Source organism: Ischnura elegans, chromosome 4 (assembly GCF_921293095.1).
Source record: "Ischnura elegans chromosome 4, ioIscEleg1.1, whole genome shotgun sequence".
NCBI lineage: Eukaryota > Metazoa > Arthropoda > Insecta > Odonata > Coenagrionidae > Ischnura > Ischnura elegans.
In genome coordinates this window covers 130,469,176-130,493,457 of record NC_060249.1, presented here as the reverse complement: position 1 = coordinate 130,493,457, position 24,282 = coordinate 130,469,176, and the positions used below count along the sequence as shown (strand labels likewise).

At 39.8% G+C, this 24,282-nt stretch overlaps 2 protein-coding genes across 2 annotated transcripts; one reads left to right on the top strand and one right to left on the bottom strand.

Moving 5' to 3' along the window:
* Window positions 1-1,614: 1,614 nt before the first annotated feature.
* LOC124158060 lies at window positions 1,615-14,817 on the top strand. Its single transcript, XM_046533233.1, has 7 exons — window positions 1,615-1,949; window positions 8,000-8,126; window positions 10,350-10,502; window positions 10,594-10,892; window positions 11,935-12,613; window positions 13,657-13,878; window positions 14,633-14,817. The coding sequence occupies exons 1-7, from the start codon at window positions 1,818-1,820 to the stop codon at window positions 14,752-14,754; spliced, it is 1,734 nt and encodes a 577-aa protein (XP_046389189.1). The 5' UTR covers window positions 1,615-1,817; the 3' UTR covers window positions 14,755-14,817.
* Window positions 14,818-20,636: 5,819 nt separating this feature from the next.
* LOC124158247 (leucine-rich repeat extensin-like protein 5) lies at window positions 20,637-24,282 on the bottom strand. Its single transcript, XM_046533439.1, has 3 exons — window positions 24,268-24,282; window positions 20,832-23,526; window positions 20,637-20,723 (listed from the first exon to the last, which is right to left on the bottom strand). The coding sequence occupies exons 1-2, from the start codon at window positions 24,280-24,282 to the stop codon at window positions 21,565-21,567; spliced, it is 1,977 nt and encodes a 658-aa protein (XP_046389395.1). The 3' UTR covers window positions 20,637-20,723; window positions 20,832-21,564.

The window sequence follows — 24,282 nt, the reverse complement described above, 5'->3', positions numbered from 1 at the left end:
AGAAGGCGAGCGGGCCCAATAAGTACATAATTCAAAGCTTCGATCGCCCACTTATTCGAAGGCAGGGGAGTTGAGCGACCATTCAAATACTGATAGTTCCTCGGAAGGAGCCACGCGTAAACGAGTCATTCCAAATATTTTCCCAATTGAATTTATAGTCTGTATACCGTAGGGTGGCGTCCCAGCTACCTGAGTCGGCCCGCGAGCCCCGGAGAGGAAATAAAACAGGACCGACCAATAAAACTGTATGGGACCGACACAGGTACCCGACGTGCCCGTGCGCCACCCTCCGGTATACAGACTAGATGGCTAGGGAATTTATCATAACATAGTTTCTTTAGCAGGTATGAAGGGAAAGAGCTTTTCAGAGAGGAGACTAAAGAACTGAGGCTATCTATAGGGGGCATAAAAACCCAGCATGGCCGCCGAGACGAGTGAATTCACTTGCATCCCTTGGGCTCATGGAAAATGGCTACTGCTGAAATTTGAATAGGATCGGCGCAATTAGTAAGAGAAAGCATATTGTCGCGTCACGGGGCCGTTGTGTCCCGCCCGAAATGCAATCCATGCAGGGCCGGAACTTAGCCTTACGTTTACAACAAAATAATAAAAGAAAAAAATGAGGGACTGGAAAGCAAATCTTGAAAATGGAAAGGAAGGAATGAAGGGGGTGGAAAAGAAAAGGACGGGACGGGATTCCCGCCTTACCTTGGCTTCCGCCGAACTCTGCGCCCTGTGCGCCCGTCCCGTTCCTCGCCCGAGCATCGGCGGGTTAACGAAAACTCCCTCTCCGCCTTGACACAGGCGAACGAATGCTCTGGTGCAAGGCATGCACTATTCTTCCTGGGCTTCTAGAGCCCTCTGTAGGCGAAGAGGAACAAAAAAACCAAGGCAGGCTGGAAAAAGGAAGAAAGGTGGGAAATTCAACTTAAAAGAACAGAAAAACATAAGGCTGTTCCGGCCCGAACACATATCAAATAAAAGTCCTTTTATAACAAAAGTTCTATTGCTTCACCGTTGAGACAAAAGCTTCATCGCCAACCCTGGCAACATAACTCCCCACGGGCGCCACTGAATGCACCCTTCCCTTTTTCTACCGGACCCCTGGAGCAGTGGCGCAGCGAGGGGGAGGGGAGTTTGGGGGGATAAAACCCACCCCAGAGCACAGAGAAATTTTTAAGTTTAATGCATTTTACTTAATTGGAACGATATTACTAATAGAAATAGTGTAAGGATTAATAAAATATCCCTCAGAAAGCCGTATAACTCACCATTTTGAACCGTTTATCTTAAAATTCCGCAATTTATTAATCTCGCACCTACCGCTTATCCTGTTGGGTATTCCATACCCCCACACGCCCCGGTGTTGGTTTGACCTAAACATCCTCCCCCCCCCCCCCCCCCCCCCAGCCTTAATTCCTGGCTGCGACCCTGGTCGAGGACGCCCGACTTGAGAGCCGCTCCGGAAAGCACACACCACAATCCTCGCCACTGCGCTCTCCTTGGGCATCTGCATTACAGCGCCCCGTCCGCGCCTCCGCAGGTATCTCTGTCGAGGATAAGATAAGCAGGAGGGCATGACGATTCTAAGATAACAAGATTAGAATTCTCCTCTTATTCAGGTTGTGCGAAGTTTACCTACGAATGAGTGCAGTAGCCGTCAGAATATTCTCGCGAGAAAAGTTTCCTCGAATAGACTATCATAATCATTTCGGAAAAATGAACGGGTGACTTATCGTCAAATCATGCGCGCGACAGTCTAAGCCACGGGAATCCACCCGAGACGCAGCGAATATTTGTAACGAAGGGAATAAGAGATGTCTTGGACAGGTGAAGAGGCCAGGACTGCACTAAGTGGCTCACCCGAAGAGAGCCACAGGCAGCAAACGGCATGGGTGCTCAGGGAGAGATACAAATGGAGGATACTGGCGTCCACATCAATCATTAGCGTGAGTCAATTCAAACCACATAACATACATGGGCGTACCCAGCGAGGGGTAGGGGGGGCAGCTTCCCCCCCCCCCCTCTAGAAGCAAAAATCGCAAAAGTCTTAAATCGAAATCAGTACTGAATTGGAACAAAAGTATTCAACAAATTTTCTTTTAAACCCACGAAAAATGATATGTATTAGTATAAGATATGTAACAAAAATAAAACTATTTTTTTCAAGGATATTATCTCATAAACTAATGAAGCGTTCGTATAAAATCGTTTCAGGCTTAATTTTGTGGAATAATGCTATAATCATGATTAAAACACAAATGGTAATATCCACACCATTTTGTTCAACACTTAACCGACCATGGTTATAATTTTCTTAAAATGCTGGTTTCATTCACTGTTTGCATGCTAAAATGTCACAACAGTACGTTCTAGATTAAGCCGCAGAACTGAGTTGCTACGTAAATTCAATCGTGTCAGGCGAAACTATGTTACGAACAAAACCTTTTTGCATTGTGGGGTAGTGCGTATGGCAGGATAACTCATCCTGCCCTAAAAGAAAAAAAGGAGAGGAATAGCAGAGAAATTAATATTCTCAAGAGATTTCAAGTACTAGCAGGATGAGAAAAGAAAAATGTTTAAGCCCGTCAAAGTTTACTTTGACTAGTTAAATACCTTGAGAAAGAAAATTTTATCGTCGAAAAAGGCCTCGGCAAGTGGCATTATGAGACACACTGAATGTATACCTTGTATACACAATGGCACACTAACTTGGTGGCTTTGATTGGAAGAGGTGGGCTGGGCTGAGTTCTAGATGGTCAACTAGCGCAAGCCAACCAGCGCAGTAAGAGTATGACACTTCACAGGGCCACACTAACGTCCAGTTACACTATGTGGATTAATTTCCATCTTAACAAAGGATAAATTAAGTCTTATTAACCTCACTTCCCATTAGCCAAAAACAAAGAAATTATGAAAAATAGAAAATCTGCCAACTTTGGAGTAGTGATGATAAATCTTCAGCGAATGAGTCAAATGATAGGTTATGTAAATGGGCTATGACGAGTGTATGCGGGAGAGAAGAATGGGTTAGTGCATGAAAACCTGAGTTTAAATGCTGACTACAGCCTGGTGGTAAAATCAAGAAAAGGTTAATGGGAAAGACATGATGGAATTTAAGGAACTGGATGTAATTGGGAGATAATGGAGAAGAACAATTTGTCTTCTAGCAGCCAGGACCTTCTTCTTCTTCTTGTGGCTTTAGATTCTGGGAAAATGGTTCTCAAAATTAGGATTTTGTGATGAGTACAAGCAGAACTATGCAAAGTGCTCATCAAAACTACAGAATCGGCAGTGACAGTCATTCCAAATACATGATTCACTTTTGAGCATTCGGAGCACTAGTTCAAACTGGAAAGGCTCAATGCAAACGACTTGTTCACTATGTATCATGTTTTGCACAAAAATGTTTACATTCAACTAGCCTAAAATGATTTTGCTTTGTAAGTTGTGTACCAAACTAGAGTTCTTTACAGCACTACGTGCATGTATCTTAACCTGGATCCGACCAAAATATTTTTTTTGAGATTAATAATTCATATTCCAGGGGAATGGTAAGGGTCTCATTTTTACTACATTCTGAAAATATTACGTTGATCGGTTGTGTAGTTTCCGAGATACAGGCTGTGACATAAATGTCACATTGGGCGGATCTGTTGTCTTTTGGTGCAAAGTAATATTTTCCCAGAAAAAGCAAATATTTTTCGCATTTGAGCTGCACTGTTCATTTAAATGATAAAAAAAACACTAGAAAAACATATTATTAATTACGTACACTATTTTCAAGCTTTTGTTTAAATTTAAAGTAAATTGTTTAAAAATTTAGCAATAATTTTCAGAGTTCCATTGCCCGCGATTCATAAATTTTTCGATGTAAATTGTGATTTTTTAAGATGTACAAATTTTTTGGATTTTTTCAATGTTATTTCACAAATGTGGGGTATATTTAAATTTATAATGTTTATATTATAAACTTGTCAAATACACATCAAGAAAAATTATTTTAAATTTATGTAAAGTTTTCGGCAGGAGTGTTATGAAATTACAGAACCTTGAATTGACACAATGAATGGATTTGTTGAATGTACATTAAAATAATATTTTTACATGGTTAATAAGTAAAACAGTTGAAAATGCATTTCTCAATTTTGGAAAATACATAGGATAAATATACATGTTTGAAAAATATTCTCACAAAACATTAGAGTGTAATACAGTATAAAATTGAATGAAATTTGAATCAATTTGTTTCATATAAACTAAAGATTGATTTAGAGTTCAATGCCGGCATAGACGTACCATTTTGAGTGGTAAGTAGTAAAGCAATATTTGTCCATATTACATGCATCGCATGCAGTGCATTTGACGGAAGTGCATTGTTCTCCAGCACGGCGACGCAATCTTTTGTTATAGTAAAACAGAGACTAATTGATCATTAGCATCGTAACATATTTCACTGTCTGCCTCTGTTGAAAATGAAGTAGTAAGGTGGCTATACTTGGCTTTGCATCGATGTATGGTCAGTTATAGTTGCACTAATACACGCCTGATCTCTAATTGTGACATGCAATGACCAGATTTCACTCATGAACAGATTGTGAACAACTTCAGATTGTGAACAGCTACATCCAAAAGCCAAGGAAAAATATTCCACCACCACCACCAAAACTGATTGTCTTCCGCTGAATGAATTGCATGCAAGGATGGATACCAAAATCCTCAATCATACTCCTGCCAAAAGAGAGTTTTCTCAGTGGGACAAATCCCCCTGAAACGTTCTTTCAATTTAGTGATCTACGGCGAAGCTCCCACAATTTGTCTATTATGTCGGGCATCGTATTGTCTGCACAGTGAAGGTCAACTCATCACAAAGAACCTATTCCTTCGCTAGGCTACGGTAACCATTGAGTTGTGAGCACCCCCAGAATCTTTCCAGGAGCATCGCTTGGATGGAAACCAGTTACAACCTCATAACAGTAAAATTCCAATGAAAATGTTCATCTCCTCTTTACTGATGCTAGAAGATGAAAAAACAATAGAAGTAGTATAATTATCTAATTCTGCCATGTGAAAAAAGAATGTCATCCGAAAAAACTGTTTAAAAAATTTCTACACTTAATTTTTCCCTCTATACAGGAAGATCTGTTTCGGGGACTAACCTATTTCTTACAAAATGACCTTCTTGTCGCAAATTGGCAGCTTCTCTTTTTATTTTTTTCTAATGGAGAAGTGATGTTAGATTCGTTGACTTCAAATCCTTTTCTATACATCTAACTGGTACCGAAATTCTTCCGGACTTCTCTTGAAATTCATTAGTATTATCATTATCAAGCTGCAAAACAAGCTCCACTCTTGACCGAAGTTGTCTTTCCGTTAAATTTTCCAAAAGTCCACCAGCCTGGTCATCTGCAATGTCCTCATCAGTGACAAATGCTGCTTCTGGTGGCTCAAAGTATATTCAATATACTTCGTCAAAATCTTCATTTTCCGGAAGCTATTTGGCTTCACACAGTGTAATATCTCTGAGCTATCCATATCCCTAATATTAAAATTTTAATTCAAAAGTAATTACCAGAATAAAAGTTAATAAATGCAAATTTATCGATTAATTGATAAATAATAAATCTTTTGGCAGGAATACGAAGTAAAAAACGTTGAAAATGCAACAAATTCTAACTAGAGCATAAAATTCGAAACTTTGAAGATTTGCATAGGGATCCGCCCAATGTGACATTTATGTCACAGCAACATTTATCAGAGTATATTGCAGAAATGGAAAGCAATACCAAACATATTAATGTGTTATTAATAATTTTGTATCATTATGTATATACATACCAAAAATTGTCGCTGTAGCGCATATAGTTAATGAAAAAATTAAATATTTACACAAAGCGAACGTCCATTTTTAGTGTCTAGGGAAGGCACCTAAGTACCAGGGGTATTTAAAGGATAGGTCTTCACTCTCACTTGACAATAGGGTGGTTTCCTATTATTTTTTTATTGCCTTAATCGAAAGATTATTACTCCTGGAGTACGTATTTCACGCTTTTAGATTTTTCAATGACAATATCTATTTTTCGCGATTAAATGAAAAGTGAAAATTTTCAAGCGCGTGAAAACGCGACGCTCAAGTATGAATGCCGGGAAATATCTCCGTACGTCGTATTTCTGGTTCCCCCTCCCGCCCGGTGAGGTGACCTTGAGGCGAGGCTTAGCGCTGATACGTCGCAGGCTGCCAGCGGGTAGCTGAGTACCTTGCTGAATGGTAGCGCTTGGCTTAAAAAAGGTTTATTAATACCTTATCAAACGAAGAAAACTTTCCGACCTTAGCCAGTTTAAATAGGTGATTATTAAGACATGTTTCCCTGAGCTCTGTGCCTCATGCATGCATTGGTAACCTCAGACGATGTATAACTCCTATCCTCTCGTGTAGAAACTAGGTCCCTGTGACGTCACGTGGAGTGGAATCGCATGGGCGCCAATCTGGCCTTTTTCAAATGAGGATAAAATTTGACCCTTGCCATTCGTCTAAACCGGTATTTCAAAAACCAAATAATTTGTGTATTATGAATACACTAATGGTGGGTAACGAATCGCAATCAATGCCTTTCGTTTTCTTTGATGAAGGAAACTACCCTATTCTTACCTTGAATTGAAGCACTTAGCTTCCTCTTTCTTATAAGGTATAAAACGCAGCAATATACCGTGCCCAAACGATGCAAGAGCCATTACAGTGGAGCGATACAGGGTGTGACATTTTTGTTACATTGGGCGGATCCAGGTTAATGCACACATCACCACATTTTGTTCTGCCACGAGGCAGGTTCCATCCACCGTCTCCATCTGCGTGTCCTCTCTATTGCAAGCTCCTTGGTCTCCCTCTCTCAACCTCGTGCTTTCCGTCCACCTGTCCTTTCCTTCTCCAGCTCCACCAATGAGATGTTGATAGGCCTGTTTGTGAAGCTTTAGAGTACACATCTGCTTGGGCCAAGAAGAAATGACAAAATTGCAAATCGCCTCAACAACATGATACCACAAACCAAATGAAAAAGTATTTTATTAATAAATATTAGTAATAATATTATTTGATTAAACCGGCCTATGTTTCAGCAACTCAGAGATTCAACCCAGTTGCTTGGATAGATGAGAGTAGAGCCAGTGAGGGATCTAAGGGGGCTAAAGCCCTCCCCCCACCCCCAATTGGGTCAAAACACACATCAGATACAGAAAATCAAAATTTTTGGAGGTTGGCACTTTGCACAAAAGTATTTAGTTATATTTTCCAATATAATTACCATATAATTAACAAATTGAAATACAAATTAGCTCTAAACTTAGGGGCTATTTTACACCCTTTTGGTATGTTACAATCCAGAGGCAGATCCACAGAGGGGGTTAAGAGAGATGGGGGACTAATTCCCCCTTCTTCAGTATCCAATATACACAAGATTGAATGGTCATTTTGTTCACATCCCCACTACTGCTGGGGAGTTACTCCCCACTAAGCCCCCCTTGTCCCTATCCGCCACTGGGTAGAGCTTTTTCCAGACTGAGCCTCAGAAAAATGAACTTCACAAATTCAGAACAGGGAGGTCAGTACCTTTCCCTGGGCCAGCTAGTACAACAGGGTTTCTCATATGGCCTTGACCCTTCAGTCAATAGTCTAATACCCAATCCACTGGACCACTAACCTCCTCGGTGCCAATGGCAACAATTAAAAATAATGGCACTTAGTTGCTGAAACCTCAGACGGTATAATTAAATAACTGGGATAATCAACAAAGTCGTTGTTATGATAATGCTGGTCACCCACTTCCATTTAATTATCACCAGATTATTTATAATCTGAATGGGGTTTATGATGGGTGTAAAAGTTATAACTGTCACTGATTATTTGTAACTGTGATGATATATATTGATGAATATTTTTACCTTTTTAATGGCTGAAATCGATTGATATGCACATTATTTCTGATAACATGATTTTCTTTCAAAGGTGATACTGGCAGGAATATTTCCATCATTAGGCATATTACTTTACTACGATCTCAAAGACAAACAAGTACCACTTAGAGCTGCTATAAGAACGCCAATCTACTTCATAGTTTCATGGTGCCTTGCAGGTAAGTTGCTAAATTAAATAATTAACCGTGTACATATAAGGTTAGTCTACTCCTGCAGTACTAACATAAGCATAAAGTTATTAACATATGAATTAGTGTCACATACATGAGATCTATAATTTAAGAGACACATTCTGCAAAAGAGAATCACCATATTTTCAAAAAATATTAGATAGATGGATGAGTTTTAGAAGTGATTGAAGATTGGCAAGCAGAAATTACACATACACTAAGAATTGGATAAGAATACACATTTCCCTATATTTATTATTTAAAAGATAAAACTACATCAGTGGCGCCGACTCCATGGGGCCTGAGTGGGCCCGAGCCCCCTCAAAAATTCGTTATGGGTGTGAGGAAAAAATGTGTCAGGCTTGTTAATTTTCCCCGGAGTGTTCAGATATCGAGATTCTAGTTACAGTAAAACCTCTATGTAGTGAACCTCTTTATATCAAAAACCTCCATACATCATACCACCCCTACGGTCCCGTCTGATTTACATGTACATTTATAGGCAAACCTCTATGTAGTGAACCTCTTTATATCGTAAAACCTCCACTTATCATACCAAGGAGATACCCCCGAGACGGCCTAACTACCTCTGCAAATCGTACCGAGACAACAAGAGACCATTAATGCAGCCGTGATTACCTACATCGAATGACATTTTCAGCAATGAATGTTTAACTCTTTTTTTTCTTATATACCTTTAATATGCTGTAATTTTCACGTTAACCATTAGTTGTGGCCATTTTGTTCCATATGAGAGCATACCTTAGAGTAAACAAGAAAAAGATATCCAACTATCCTAATCATTTTAAGTGACTGTTGAATTGAGAAAGATCACATAATTTTCTCCCGAATCTTAGTAAAAATCATGCGATAGCACTCGCTTTCTGTAATTATTAAATAGTAAATATATGTTCACTGATGTATGCATGTTTGTTTAAACACACAAATATAATGGTATAAAAGACAGTAGTGCCTTTCATTTCCAAAGGATATGAAAAAATGGTGCCTATCACTGAAACCTCTCTATAGTGAACCTCCATACATCAAATTGTCCAAATTTTGGTCCCCTCCATTACGATGTAAAGAGGTTTTACTGTATCAGGGTTCTACTGTTGATCACACGACTGTTTTAAAATGCTTAAAAAACTTAAAACTCACTACTTATAAAATTTCCCAGGGCACCCGGTTTGGGCACCCCCAATATTTTTTGTAAGTTGGCGTCCCTGAACTACATATGTTTTTAAGTTAGCAGAAGATTGATTAAAACAGAAGTAAGTCTTCAAATGTTAAAAGTTCAAAGCAGTGAAATAGAAATACATCATCATACATCCAAAAAGTAAGGATTCTCTCACATTTTTTATGAATTATACACACAAGCATTATTCAAGATTAACTTTACCTTTCACTGAATCCATTTCTCCACATTATAACTGCAGTTAAGGCCTATGAGCGTAGGTCTAACGTTATTAAGGGATTGAGAGGTGATACAACTGCAGGAATATGCAAATTCCAAACATGCACATATCATAATGAAGCATGCATTAGGTCTTCTTTCCATAATAACCCTTATGCACTTTATGCCATTAAATTTAAAATGAGAAACAAGAAAAAAATCCCCTGAGCAGATAGATTGAACATTAATGAACATCATGTAAATTGTATTCACTTTTTCCTCCGCCTAAAATAAAACCACCAGCCTAGACAAAAAAATCAGTGATAATGATAGACAATGAACCAAAAGTCAGAATGTTTAGGAATAAAACTGCAACTAATACATAAATACAATATCAGTAACAAGCTCGGCCTCAGATCACAGACAAGTTGCTTTCATTCCAACTGAAATACAAAGGGTACGTAGGAAAGCAGAGAACATAAATGCATCTATGGAGAATAAAGCATGAAACCAACTTATGGTTTCTGCTCCTGGGGGGTCCTAATACGTGTCAAACCTGACAGTGCTTCTATCCATTAAGCACACGTATTGACACACATACACATCATTTGAGGTTGATAAGCACAAAAGAGTTGGCAAAGTGAATTGAAATAACAGGAGTAGACAATTACTGGTGCCATAAATTGCATTGTGCGGTGATGTGTGAGTGAAGCAACAAAAATCAAAGGTTATGAGGAAGAGAACCCCATATGGCCTATTCCTTTACTACAAAAATGTAGAAAATATTTTCAAGTGTATTGATAAATTTCTTTCTATAGATTCCTGGAGCCAAACTGCATATACCACCACAAATTTCAGGAAGATAGCTGTAGCCACATCTATTACAACAGCAATAAGCATAATGGTAAATTTTGCATTCCATGACACACTGGAGTCCATTGGATCTCAATATTTATTAGGAATTGTGGCAGGTAACTCTTAGAGATAAAAAAATTGTGCATCCGTATCATTCATTACTAATCGCAGCTGTGGGAATTGGATTGAATACAATTCTCTCGGCAGGTGGTGGAACACGATTGCTGATGACAACATCTGAGAACATGTTTTCCGACTACTTCTCAACAAGGTCTGCCCTGGCAATGGGATTACGCTTGTTGACAGCTCACACAGTGGGATTTCTCCTGGTTCCATCGCTGGTGGCATTCGTGGCTGAAACCGAAGGCATACACTACGGCATTCTAGCACTAGGAGCACTCGTTCTGCAGATTCTTCCAGCAGTAATGCTCCTGCGAAAGCCACAACCAGTGCACTCAAGTAGAAGGCTTTACTTGACAACCCAACCAGCATATGCCCTCCTTCACGTGAGTAAATGGAATAAATATAGGTATATGATTTACAACCCATGATTTTTTTCACAACAGCCGACAACCTTCTGGTCCGATGAGTTGCATTTTCACAATCATATTGCCTGGGGAACACTATTTCCAATTTGGAAGGCTACTTACAGCAAAAATTTCCAATATTTTCCTAATATATTTTAATGTTATCTCATTTTGTGTAGTTAAGCTTATTAATAAAAACTCACAGGGGGGAATCCATTAATTATGTGAGGCATTAAGAAGGGGAGGGATAGGAGGTCATGCCGATTCTCACCCAATCTTGCGTGGGGCAGAGGGAGGGTCCTGGCAAGTATCACGCATATTTTTTTTCAGCATGAATCAGTGCAAGATCTGATTCTTGACTGTGTTCTTAGTACTCTTAAATACTAGTCTTAACTATATGTAATCTTAAATGGCAATAATAAAACAAATTATGTTTTTTAATCTAATGCAATGAAGCATAGATTAACACATTTACTCTGAAAATACAAATGCAGAACAATCTCACGTGAGATCATAGGGAGGGGGGCAAGCCAAAATCCCACGATATCTGACTGAGGAGGGAGGGAAAAATAAAATTAGAAAACTAATAAATATCTTTTTCCTGGCATTAATTCAACCAGAACTGTAAAATTAGCTACATCCACACAAACTTGAAAAATAATATTTAACTACTACTACAACTTTTCATTCAATTATAAACTAAAATATGTAGCATACTGCACAAAATTAAAATTTTATTCAGCAAGAATAAAACTTACAGTTACTCAAACAAATGAATACATGTACATGAATTAGTATCCCATGATAATTAGACTCATAAAATTAACCAAATTAGGGCATAATTTTTTAAAATAGTAGTACTATCATCTTTGCATGTATGACTGCCTGCCCAAAATGATTAATGTATATTATGTATTACTAATTGAAAAGTTGTGTTTCCCATTTATTTCAAGCATGAAAAGTGCAAATATTTATAATATCAAACATTTATATTCTTACCTCTATTTCACTTCTGTCGCAGAACGAAAATGATGAAAGCGATGAGCACCCTGAGGAAGAAGAAACAAGCCTGCATCAGCTCAATTATGGTGCCATTCCATCACCACAACACACGCATGATGCAATCAGCCCTGGCATCCAAATTCAACCAAAAGTCAATGCACCTGAGGTTGCAAGTGAAGCGACGGACAACACGGTGGTCCCCCTCTTCACAGACATTGATTTGGTCGCAGGCACATACCAAGGGGAAGTTGCTTTCTCCTTTGAAGACACTACGATAAGTGAATCTCCCAGATATGACAGGTCAGAGCTATTTTTTCATACCATGGCCAGACAAAGAAGAAATAATGAACAAATGCACCAATCCCGCTGTTGTGCATTACCAATTGCATCTGCACTAAATCAAGAACTTAACCATTTTAAACAACCTGCATTATACTTGGGGCTAATCTCAATAATAGCTCAGATATCTAATTCAATTGCAACTTTGATCTTGTTACCAACATTAACAAGTGGATTTCCTACACTCCATTCCAACTTGGAGGTTCCTTCAGAAGCAGCAGCTGCCTTTGTCTCCATCATCATTGGAATTGCATCAATTCCAGTCATTTTAGTTCCTTTCACATTCAACTACTTTTCACATTCTGGACGTAAATTAACTTATGGCGTTTCAACAGCAATGGCAGCAGTATTTGTTTATGGTAAGTAAACTTATTTTTGCTAATGATTTTTTCTTGGTATGCACTCACAGGTAAATTATTCTGGAGTAAAAGTAATTTATGAGCATTCAAAAGATGTCTTAGTTTCATTCAATAAATGGCAACACTTAAGTGTAAAACTGAGTGATTTTCACCAAAAGGCTGAAGAGTTTCTCAAGGTTGCACTTAACTTGAGAGCAGAAAAGGATGACAGCAACTGCCCTTCCCAACCAGAATGTGCACACATTTTAGGGTCCTTAAGGGTTATTTCATGCAAAATCACTACGCCCTACATAACAATGAACAGTGTCAATTGTATTGCGTCACAAATACAATTGAGTCGCTCTCAAAGAATCGGTGAATTGCGATGGTCGCATATTCAGTCACAGTTTCGCGTTACGGCTGGCAGGTCTCACTCGCGTGGACTCAGGGACGCTACTCTCGGAGAAGGGTACCAAATCCCTAGGGTACCGTTACCCTGCCGGCGCCAAGGGTCCTCGGCCTGTCTCCCTCCAGGCTGCCTCTCCTGCAGGTACTGCCTTTCGGCGGCAGCACGCCATGATTTGAACGCTACACACATGATTCACATGCTTATGGCTTAGTCTGGGGTGAAATAGACTTAAGTTATCCCCACCCTCACCATATCAAACCAGCCTACATTAAGTTGTAGCACTAGATTATTGAGCGTCTAAATTAAAGTTGCTCTAAAGAGCGTCTAAATAAAAGCACAATGACTTGCAGCTCAGGGAATTGGAGACAAGTTTTGATGACCAAAGAATAATTAATGACCAGGCACGATTCATTAAATTAATTCAGACTACAGAAATAATTTTTTCATCATTTAAGGGGGAGTCCTGGCCACCTGGGCTCTCACCCAACATATTTCCCAAGATTTGACATTGAATGACTTTGATACTACTTTCACATATGCCTATATAATTCATAATAATCACTCATCCATTCAGAACAATATTTTAGGCTATTACTGCCATATTCAAATGATAATTTTAAACACACACAATTCAAACTCTTCTAACACTTTTCAGGAATTGGAAAAAGATTGCCAGAGTTCCCCATCATATCATTAATATGCTTTGGATTAAGTGACGCAATATCCATTGGGACATTTGAGCAATTCCTCAAGAAGATTCTCCTAGGTAATTACCCATTCAAAGGACACAAAAACTACCAGGAAGAATGGGGTAAAATCCGAGGTTTAGCAAACACTGTTGTTGGACTGATTGTCTTGTTGACATCAATTGCAGTTGGTAAGTGCTCTTCATTCATCACATTAGAAATCCATTATTAAGGCATTTTGGCTACCAGATATATTATGGTCAATCAAACATTTGCCATTGCTCCTGAAATTCATGAGCTCCAGTCTAAAGACAATAAAAACCTTCCCTTTGTCACAAATACAGCAGCTTAAAAAATCATGACACCATCCCCACCTGCAAAGCAAAAATAGAAACACAGAGTATGAATTATATTAAGGTCTGCAAGCAGATGGAAAATTTGGTCATTCCTAGACAGGAACTCTTGGTTGGTTAAGCCAGTCCTCAGAGGTAAAATATCTTCTGTAATTTTAAATTCACGTCAAATCTTTTATCTGTGGTGCAACTTGCTCCATGCATTACAATGTGTCACAGTGGTGGCCATGGCTTACAGAAATAAGAGGTAAAACAGGGCAGGTTCCCTAGGGTAGGCTCCTCAAAACTGCAATCCACTTGGCAAACAGAAGTAACCACTTCTTAAAAAAAACTTTCCGACAATAGCATTGGCCAAGGAGTCATGAGTATATACTCACAGGGAGAAAAAAACCTGAAACATACAATGGTGAGAAGGCTCTACATTAAGTGCACTATAAACTAAGCCATTTTGAGTACATATAAAGAGGTGACCTTTCTTTCTGTTGCATAATACACACGGCAGAGTATGTATTGAGAACTGTAAATTGTCTAATATGTACTTCTCCAATTTTAATTTTTTGTTGTGATAATTGCAGTTTTTATTCCATTACAGATATTCTAATAGAAGACACCATAGACTGGCCCCTGCTGTATTACATGACTGGGGCTATTCAAATGTTTGCTGGAATTGCATGGATCGTCACACCAACTAAACCATGTCAATGTATCTCCTGATAATCAACGTGTTAGTGGGAGAAATAGAAAAAAAGGACAATAAAGATCAACAAGAAAAGTAAACTGTTCCTGAGGCTGTTCCTGTTGCTTTTTATAGTGTGCACGTTAAGGAGATGTTAAGAGAGGCAAGGGATGAGTTGGAAGCTAGAGTTAAAGTGGGGGAATGATGCCAGTCCAGTGACGCTCGCAGATGGTGAGGCGTTGATTAGCCAATCAGAGGGGGCTGTAGGCTCTAATGGATGTGTTAGACAAGTGCTGCTAGGAGAAAGGTATGAGAATTAATCTCAAGAAGACCATGACTATGTTTTTTGTGAAGTATCACGAGCTAGGAATGTGAAATTGAAGGCAAAAGTAGGTAGGGAAAAACTTGAGGAGGTAGAGCATTCAACTATATTACATAGAGCATCTCCAATTCAACTATTGGGGCAGCACATTAAAGGAAAACAGATACTACAGTAAGGACATCAGGAAGAGAGTAGTGTTAGCAAAGGAGGCATTCATGAACAGGAGGGAGATTTTGAGATGATCGTTATGTAGAGTTTGAAGAAAAGGTGAGTGAAGAGTCTAATACTAGACTATTAGTGATACTACTGGTAGCGCTTTATGGTACGGAGACGTGGACACTTAGGAAGGAGGATGAGAGGACTTGAGGTATTAAAGATGCCATAGTGGAGAAGACTGGAGAAAGTAAAGTGAATGGAAAGGAGGAACGATAAAGTGATAGACATAGCTTGTGAAGAGAGACAGCTATTAGATGAGATACAGAGGAGACAGAAGATATGGACATAGGAAGTACTTAGCGGGGAGGGGATTTTGGAAACAGTGTTAGAGGGAAGAATGCAGGGTAAATGAGGGAGAGAAAGGATGAGAAGAGGATTTTTGGATAGAATGAAAGGGAGTAGGCCTTCTTATAAATCGAAGATGGAAAGCCATAAAGCGAGGGAAATTTCCACGAAGCTTCTTAAATACTCCATGCAAACCTACCTTAAACGGTAGAATGCATGTAGTCGAAAGGAACATACAGGATGGATAAAAAAAGCTGCAAAAATCTTCAAACAAAAAAAGAAGTTGAACACATACTTTGATAATAATGATGAAATAGCATGTAATACCTTGACAACAGATATTTAAGTGGTAACATCGGGCTGCATTTGACAAGGTTCTAAAGCTAACATTTAGGTTGATCATGATGTGTAGTGATATTTGATGTACAACCTAATTCAAAAACTATTGTGGAGTAAACAAAGTAAGTAGTGGTAAAATCGAACAAAATGTGACATAACAAAGTCATAAATAACACAAGTGGAAGGTCAAAATAATTTTCTCTAAACTAACACTGATGCAGTAAGAATGTATAGCAATATATTGATTAGCTGAAACATACCCAATTGTTGATAATCACCCAATCATACCCAATTCTTGATCTCACCCAGTCATACCCAAAAAATATTATCTTAAAGATTTGAGATTTATAAAAATTCATATAAACATTAATGTTCACCATCAGCCAGTAACTACAAATATGTCATCAACGAATTTTGCCCCAGTTGAAAGGATAAAAAGATAGCACTACACCTGAATATGGGACTTGATTCATAGTATGGAGTTGTTAATATAGATGGTGTCAAATACAATTCACAGTAATAATTTGCAAACGTTCCTCCTGTCTTATTAAGAATTGATAAAAGAATCGGCTTAGGAAAGAACACACATTATTCATTTTGGACCTAGATTAACAAGAGAAATTGCTGGTACGCAATTGCTGGAATCTTCTGGCAAATCAACAAATGAATCTATAAATCCTATCACCTCCTATGAAAAGGGATATCAATAATCAACATGTTTAATCTTACAAGGTTACTTAAACGTGCTTGAAAATAAGTACGAAGAAGAATAAAAAAAACACAAAGGCTGCTGCTATGATGGAAGATGAAACAATGTGAAATGAAAATTATTCAACCATATATTCAAACAAAACAAACACCTAACCTCGTTTAGAGTTCATAGTTATCAGCCAAAATTTAGAACTCAATAAATTTAATTAGTTTAAGTATACCGGGACTAGCCACGGTGATAACTTTACGGGAGTCACCCGCAATGCACAAATTGTGCGAAAAATCCACAGAGAAATCCACAGACTCCCGTAAAGTTATCACCGTAGCTAGTCCCGGTATACTTAAATTCGTCAAGAGAGAACACCTCTATGTGTTCAAAGTTCGGGCTTTACTCTCCAGCTGTGGCGCCATGGCACGATTTGGACTGCTCGTCGCATAATATGCTCGGCAGTCCATACCACCATGTCCGGTATAGTCCACATATTTCCACAGGGAAGAATGACGCCTCGGTAGCTTAACTGGCTAAAGCACTCGGCCGGAAATCGAGGGATCCGGGCTCGAATCCCGGTCAAGGCGAATGATTTTTTCTCTGTGGATTTTTCGCAAAATTTAATTAGTCCCTTTAAAGATACAGGATGATATATCTTTTTCTAAATTCTGTGCATAGCATGCTGATTAAAATGCCATGAAGACTGTTTTATATCGCCACATGTAACATGTCAAGAGAAAAACCTCTTTGAATAGATATATTCTCCCAGGATAACTTTTCGATTGAGCACCTATTTATCAGGTATAACATTTTACCTTTCTTCAGACAATTATTACTAAATGAACAAATTTCCCTGAATGCCTGACCAACTCCTCCTCTCTTAACCTCCCAACTCTCTTCACAATGTGCTCCCTGTAGCAGATACCTAAGTGATCATAATGGGCGCTTTCTATTCATGCGACTCACGTGAAGACTTGTGTCGACTCGCCGTAACTGTTTATAACTCTCCAATTCCTGCGCATTATCATTTGTTGACTTGTGTCACAACAGTCGGTGACAAACATAGAATGGAACACGAAAATCGCTACACAAGTCGACTCATGTCGACGTATGTCGATGAATGGAAAGCACCCAATATGGGTCATACTGAGTCACTGAATTTTGCCAAAACAATAGGAATTGAGGCATGTGTCCCACCTAGTTGGTTTCCCTGAAGCAGGGAAGCAAATTACTGGCATAAGATATGACATTATTTCTTTGGTGAGTTCCCTGTGCATTTCTGAGTGCACCTTTGGCATCATGCGTTTGCAATTTAGAGGTTGGTCATTCTTGACTTCAATTACTTCAAAATACGGTGGGAGGACTTGAAACTCTTGAAAATTAATATAATATCCTGAGACTATGATTATTTTCAAAAGAAACCGAGAGCATGTACTTGAATTACATACTTAGCAAGTTCATGCTCTTAATATTGCACATTTTGGGCATGTGTACTCAGTAATATACATTGGTCTTGGTCAAAATTCTCCCCAAATAATAGTAGCATATTTGGATGAGAGGATTTTAAGCATTTGTTCAAAATTATGCAATCACATTAAAAAATTTTTCACCATTCTAAAGATTCTGATCTGAAGCAGGACTAAAATGGACTCATAAAAAGTAGAGCAAAGAATAGGACAACCTGTGAGATTCTGGAAGTCAAATTCAACGCAATTTTTTCAAAATTGGCAAAATTTCAGGTTATATACACACAATGATCATAATATGTGAACTTATTAATGACAACATAATCTGGTACTCAAACAACACAAGTATAGTAATGGGAAGCATGAGTCCAAGACACAGTGACAGGGTGTCTCAAACTAAATGAATAATCTAAATATACTTGAGTCCCATAACTTTTACCACATGATATTGTACCTTCTTGCTTTCAGCAATTTAATTTTCAAGAGTTATGTGTTCATTTCAGAATGTCACCTAAGCATGGCAAAACAATAGGGTAGTTTCCTTCATCAAAAGCATTGATTGCGATCAATGCTTTTCGTTACCCACCATTAGTGTATTCATAATATACAAATTATTTGGTTTTAGAAATGCCAGTTTAGACGAATGGCAAGGGTCAATTTTATCCTCATTTGAAAAAGGCCAGATTGGTGCCTATGCGATGCCACTCCACGTGACGTCACAGGGACCTAGTTTCTATGCGAGTAGAGGAGTTTTACATCGTCTGAGATTACCAATGCATGCATGAGGCACAGAGCTCAGGAAAACATGTCTTAATAGTCACCTATTAAAACTGGCTAAGGTCGGAAAGTTTTCCTCGTTTGATAAGGTATTAATAATCCTTATTTAAGCCAAGCCCTACCAGCTAGCATGGTACTCTGCTACCTGCTAGCATTCTGCGTCGTGTCAGTGCTCAGAGCCTCGCCCCAAGGTCACCTCACTTGCGGCAGCGGGAACCAGAACGACATCACACAGGAGTTTTCCCGGCATTCACACTTACCCCTCACGTTTTCGCACGCTTGAAAGTTTTCACTTTACATTTAATCGTGAACAATAGATATCATCATTTAAAAATCTAAAAGCGTGAAATACGTACTCCAGGAGTAATAATCTTTCGATTTAGGCAATAAAAAAACAATAGGAAATCACCCTATTGCTAAAAATAATACATTTTAATTGTTTTCATATACAAAGTTTCATAGAAAATAACCCTTCAGTCTACCAATTCAGATCATTGAGAAACAGGAATCTCATAAATGGCACCGATGGCTTTGGTGTAAATGAAGTATTTAAAATGTCACATCATATGCATCAGTTCCCTTTTTAACAGGCTGGGGCAGGTTGAGTTGGAATCTTGGAAGAGTGTAAATGGAATCAATAATTACTCAGTTAATTCGTAGGATACCAAAAACCAATCCTTCTGGTACTAACTTATGGCTAAACAACAGAAGGCTGCAAGGGAGGGCATACTGTGGCAACAAGTATCTTAATATTGTGATGAGGAATGACCTTGAGTTAATGTGAAAAATTGAGCAACAAAAATGACCTTTCACTGCCAACTGCTTTGTCTGGACACAACTTTGGGCTCCACGTGAAAGAATTCAGAATTCATTTCATTTATTATTTTTCTCGTGCTGGAATAAGAAAGATGATTAGGTAACCATCAGCCATTAACTTTCCAACATTTTTTTATTTTCCTCTACACAGAATTTTCTTATCCCAGCAAGAGACATGTAACTAATAAAAAAAATTCTTAATTCTTCCACATGAAGCCCACAAGTGAGACCTGACAAATCAGATGACTGTAAAATTACATTTTTTACTGCTCCCAGCAGCTGGTTTTTGTGGCCCTCCTTTTCCAGATAAAATCTCACCTCCTTCAACACCTCCTTAATTAAAGTTATTACTCTTTCCAAAGGGCCCACTTCAACCTGTCCCAGTCACTCAAAAAGCAAGATAGTAACAGACATTTCTTCATGAAGAAGATGGCAATAAGCACTGCAATTGAATTTTGACTTGAAATCACGAATGAAATTAGATGCAACCTGAATCACAGAAACAATTTTTGAATCAGGCAGGACTTTCATTGGCCCTCCTGATTCAGAATGGGGAGAAACTACACAATGCTCTCCCTCTTGAGAAAAAAATGCACAAAGGTTGTCCAGCATCATACACCCATCCTCCTTTGTGTTCCCTGGGGTATGATTTGACACTAAGTTGTTCAGTAATGCTGTCTTAAAGGCAGCTCTAAATTGTGCTGCATTTGGGTGATGATTCTCCCCAAAATTCTGCCCGACCACATAGAAAAAGTTTCCCAATGGGTCCTGGTTGAAATTGAGGGGGTTCATATGGAGAAAGCCTTCTTCATTCAATTTCCTCCAGAGCATCCTCATACCTATAATGGATGCCAGCCACCCATTTTGGGATGGAGGGTGAAATCTCCTCTTCCTCTGAAACTGCCACACCTTCAGCTTCTCCTCCATTTCCCTCTAAAAAGCGGTGGTGATGGCTACCCAGAGTTACGACACACTCCAGTTTCTTTCCATCATTCACCTCCACATTGCTGCCATTGAAACTATCAAAGAGATCATTCACTTCCATAAGGAACTCTGCCGTACCAAGCCCATCCATTCCCAGGACATCTACAAAAATGAACAATTGGTAAAAAAAGGTATCCTTTATACATGGGGTATTTCAAAGACATACATTCAATTTCACATCTTATTCTGAAGTTGAAATAGAGATCTTACTTTTTACCACAAGCATGTGAATACCAGCAGCTAGATGCCTGCTGAAAACCTTTGCTACCAAGTCAACCCTCACCTTCTCCCGGAACGATGGCGACAAATGCCTTTTCCGTGAGGTTGAAGAGGCTGCAAATAGACAGTGAATGACAAGTATTGCAGTAAAGCAACGAGTACATACTATGTGTTGTATGGAAATTATAGGCAAACTGGAAGAAATTTTAACTGTGGTTGTTAGTTATATTCTAATACATTGGAAAGCATTATTGAACACAGCCAAGACTACCACCACCACTAAATATTTATGGAATATGAAAGAGTTTGTGAAAAGAATTTGTCATGAAGAATGAGATATGGCATTACATACCTGAGTGGAAGATAGGCTATGGAGTGATCATCCTGGGATAGAGTTCGCAAGTGCTCCTTGGCTATAAGGATTTTCTCCTCTCCAAATATAGTGAGAGGTGTTGTTAACTTGGTGTTTCAAGAAAAGGTTCCTGAAACTCTTCAGGATGTACGGGGGGTCATAAATGGTGACGATCCTCTGTGCATCACAATGAAAATAATGTCTGGAGTAGGTGGCTCCAAGTAGTTTCAGGGCTTTTACATTAGAGGCACCATCACACACAGTGGCTATGACAACTAGGCCTACTTCTGCCAATGCCTTCAACATCTCCCTAATCAGTTCAGCCAAGATGGTGGCTGGGGTCAAACTATGGCTGAGATAGAATGCCAGCAGCTACTTCCACCTTCGTTGAACCCCTCTGACCATGAAGACCAAGGCTTGTTTGGCCACTATGTCCTCCCGTCCTCTGCTGCTGTGGTCAACATAGCCACAAATATTGTCGTCCGTCGTGTAATATCCTAGATGTGGCTTGATAGCCATCTCATCGAACACCAGGGCACAAAATTTATTTTTCTTCTCCAACTTCTCCACTGCTGACTGGAGATGGGCAAAAATTTCCCTGCGGATCCCTGTTTTCAGAGGGATGGTCTTCAGGAGAGTCACCAAGGTGCTCTTCACAGGTAGCCAGATGAAATTCTTTAAAGACCTGTAAGTTTTAGGCCCATTCTTATACAATGAGAGAGCTATTACCTTCTTCTCATATGACCAGTGCCTTCCTTTCGGTTTGATCTTGTCCTGCTTAATAATAGACTTCACGAGCAGTTTTGCAGCTGGAAATAAACTTTTTTCCACAGAGACCATATCATGACTTTTGGTGATATCACTCAATCCCTGAATATCTTTTCTGTGTTTTTTCACTAATTTTTTCATCCTCTGCAATTTTCGTCGACATCTGACAATGTCAGCTGCCAAAGTCTTCTTCCTTGGAGATAGTTGGCTGACTCGAGTCACTCCTATACTGTGCAGGACGGAAATCCTAAGCCTCTTCCTCTTCGGTGTGGCTATAATCTCTTTCACCATTGTTGTTGGAGAAATGTAATTTACATCGGGGGAAGACGGCAAGGCAGCAGGCAGAGCAGAGGAAGACTGTGGTTCATCACAGGGAGAAGGTAAGACAAGAGGCAGTGCAGAGGTAGGCTGCAGTTGATCAGGAGAAGATGGCAAGGCAGCAGGCTGAGCAGAGGAAGACTGTGGTTCATCACAGGGAGAAGGTAAGACAAGAGGCAGTGCAGAGGTAGGCTGCAGTTGATCAGGAGAAGATGGCAAGGCAGCAGGCTGAGCAGAGGAAGACTGTGGTTCATCACAGGGAGAAGGTAAGACAAGAGGCAGTGCAGAGGTAGGCTGCAGTTGATCAGGAGAAGATGGCAAGGCAGCAGGCTGAGCAGAGGAAGACTGTGGTTCATCACAGGGAGAAGGTAAGACAAGAGGCAGTGCAGAGGTAGGCTGCAGTTGATCAGGAGAAGATGGCAAGGCAGCAGGCTGAGCAGAGGAAGACTGTGGTTCATCACAGGGAGAAGGTAAGACAAGAGGCAGTGCAGAGGTAGGCTGCAGTTGATCAGGAGAAGATGGCAAGGCAGCAGGCTGAGCAGAGGAAGACTGTGGTTCATCACAGGGAGAAGGTAAGACAAGAGGCAGTGCAGAGGTAGGCTGCAGTTGATCAGGAGAAGATGGCAAGGCAGCAGGCTGAGCAGAGGAAGACTGTGGTTCATCACAGGGAGAAGGTAAGACAAGAGGCAGTGCAGAGGTAGGCTGCAGTTGATCAGGAGAAGATGGCAAGGCAGCAGGCTGAGCAGAGGAAGACTGTGGTTCATCACAGGGAGAAGGTAAGACAAGAGGCAGTGCAGAGGTAGGCTGCAGTTGATCAGGAGAAGATGGCAAGGCAGCAGGCTGAGCAGAGGAAGACTGTGGTTCATCACAGGGAGAAGGTAAGACAAGAGGCAGTGCAGAGGTAGGCTGCAGTTGATCAGGAGAAGATGGCAAGGCAGCAGGCTGAGCAGAGGAAGACTGTGGTTCATCACAGGGAGAAGGTAAGACAAGAGGCAGTGCAGAGGTAGGCTGCAGTTGATCGGGAGAAGATGGCAAGGCAGCAGGCTGAGCAGAGGAAGACTGTGGTTCATCACAGGGAGAAGGTAAGACAAGAGGCAGTGCAGAGGTAGGCTGCAGTTGATCAGGAGAAGATGGCAAGGCAGCAGGCTGAGCAGAGGAAGACTGTGGTTCATCACAGGGAGAAGGTAAGACAAGAGGCAGTGCAGAGGTAGGCTGCAGTTGATCAGGAGAAGATGGCAAGGCAGCAGGCTGAGCAGAGGAATATTATAGCTGATCAGGAGAAGATGGCAAGACAGCAGTTGGAGCAGGTGTTTGTGGTGGTTCATGTCTATGGGAAGGAGAGGCTCATTGTCAGAAGAAGATGATATAATAGGGCCAGCAGATGTTGTCGGATGCTGAACAGGATGGACAGTAGGGGGGAAAAGGGTGGGCTTTGCAGAACAGAGGAGCTTCTCGGAAGAGGGAAATGCATCGGTGTCAAAATGTTTCATGCATATTTGGATACTGTTGTGCAGTTTCCTCAATTCATATCGATCCAGAATCGGATTCATGCACAATCCCCTCCATATCTCTGCCCTGCAGGAATAAAGAAGGCAGTAATTAATCATTTTATAAGTTTGAATACTATTAGGAAGTTTCAAACTTAATTACTAAATTTAAAAATTCCAACATGGCAGTGATAATCATGAGTAAGTTACAGGAGAATTTAGTCAATTTCAAGAGCAGCACAATGCTTCACCAAAACACAACTAGAGTGTACTTCCAGCTACTGCGTAAAACATGTAAAAGTGTATTCAGTCCTGCATGCAGGTGCAACGTTATCTACACCAAGGATGAAATTAACCATGAAAAAAATTATTTGGCTTAGCCAAGTTACGACCTTCCATTATCCATTCTCAGGTATGCTATCAGTAAAACAACCATGCCATATTATAAAACATAGTATTAAATTTGCCAAGATCACACACACCTGATCAGCGATTGGGATACCTGGGTTCTGGCCAT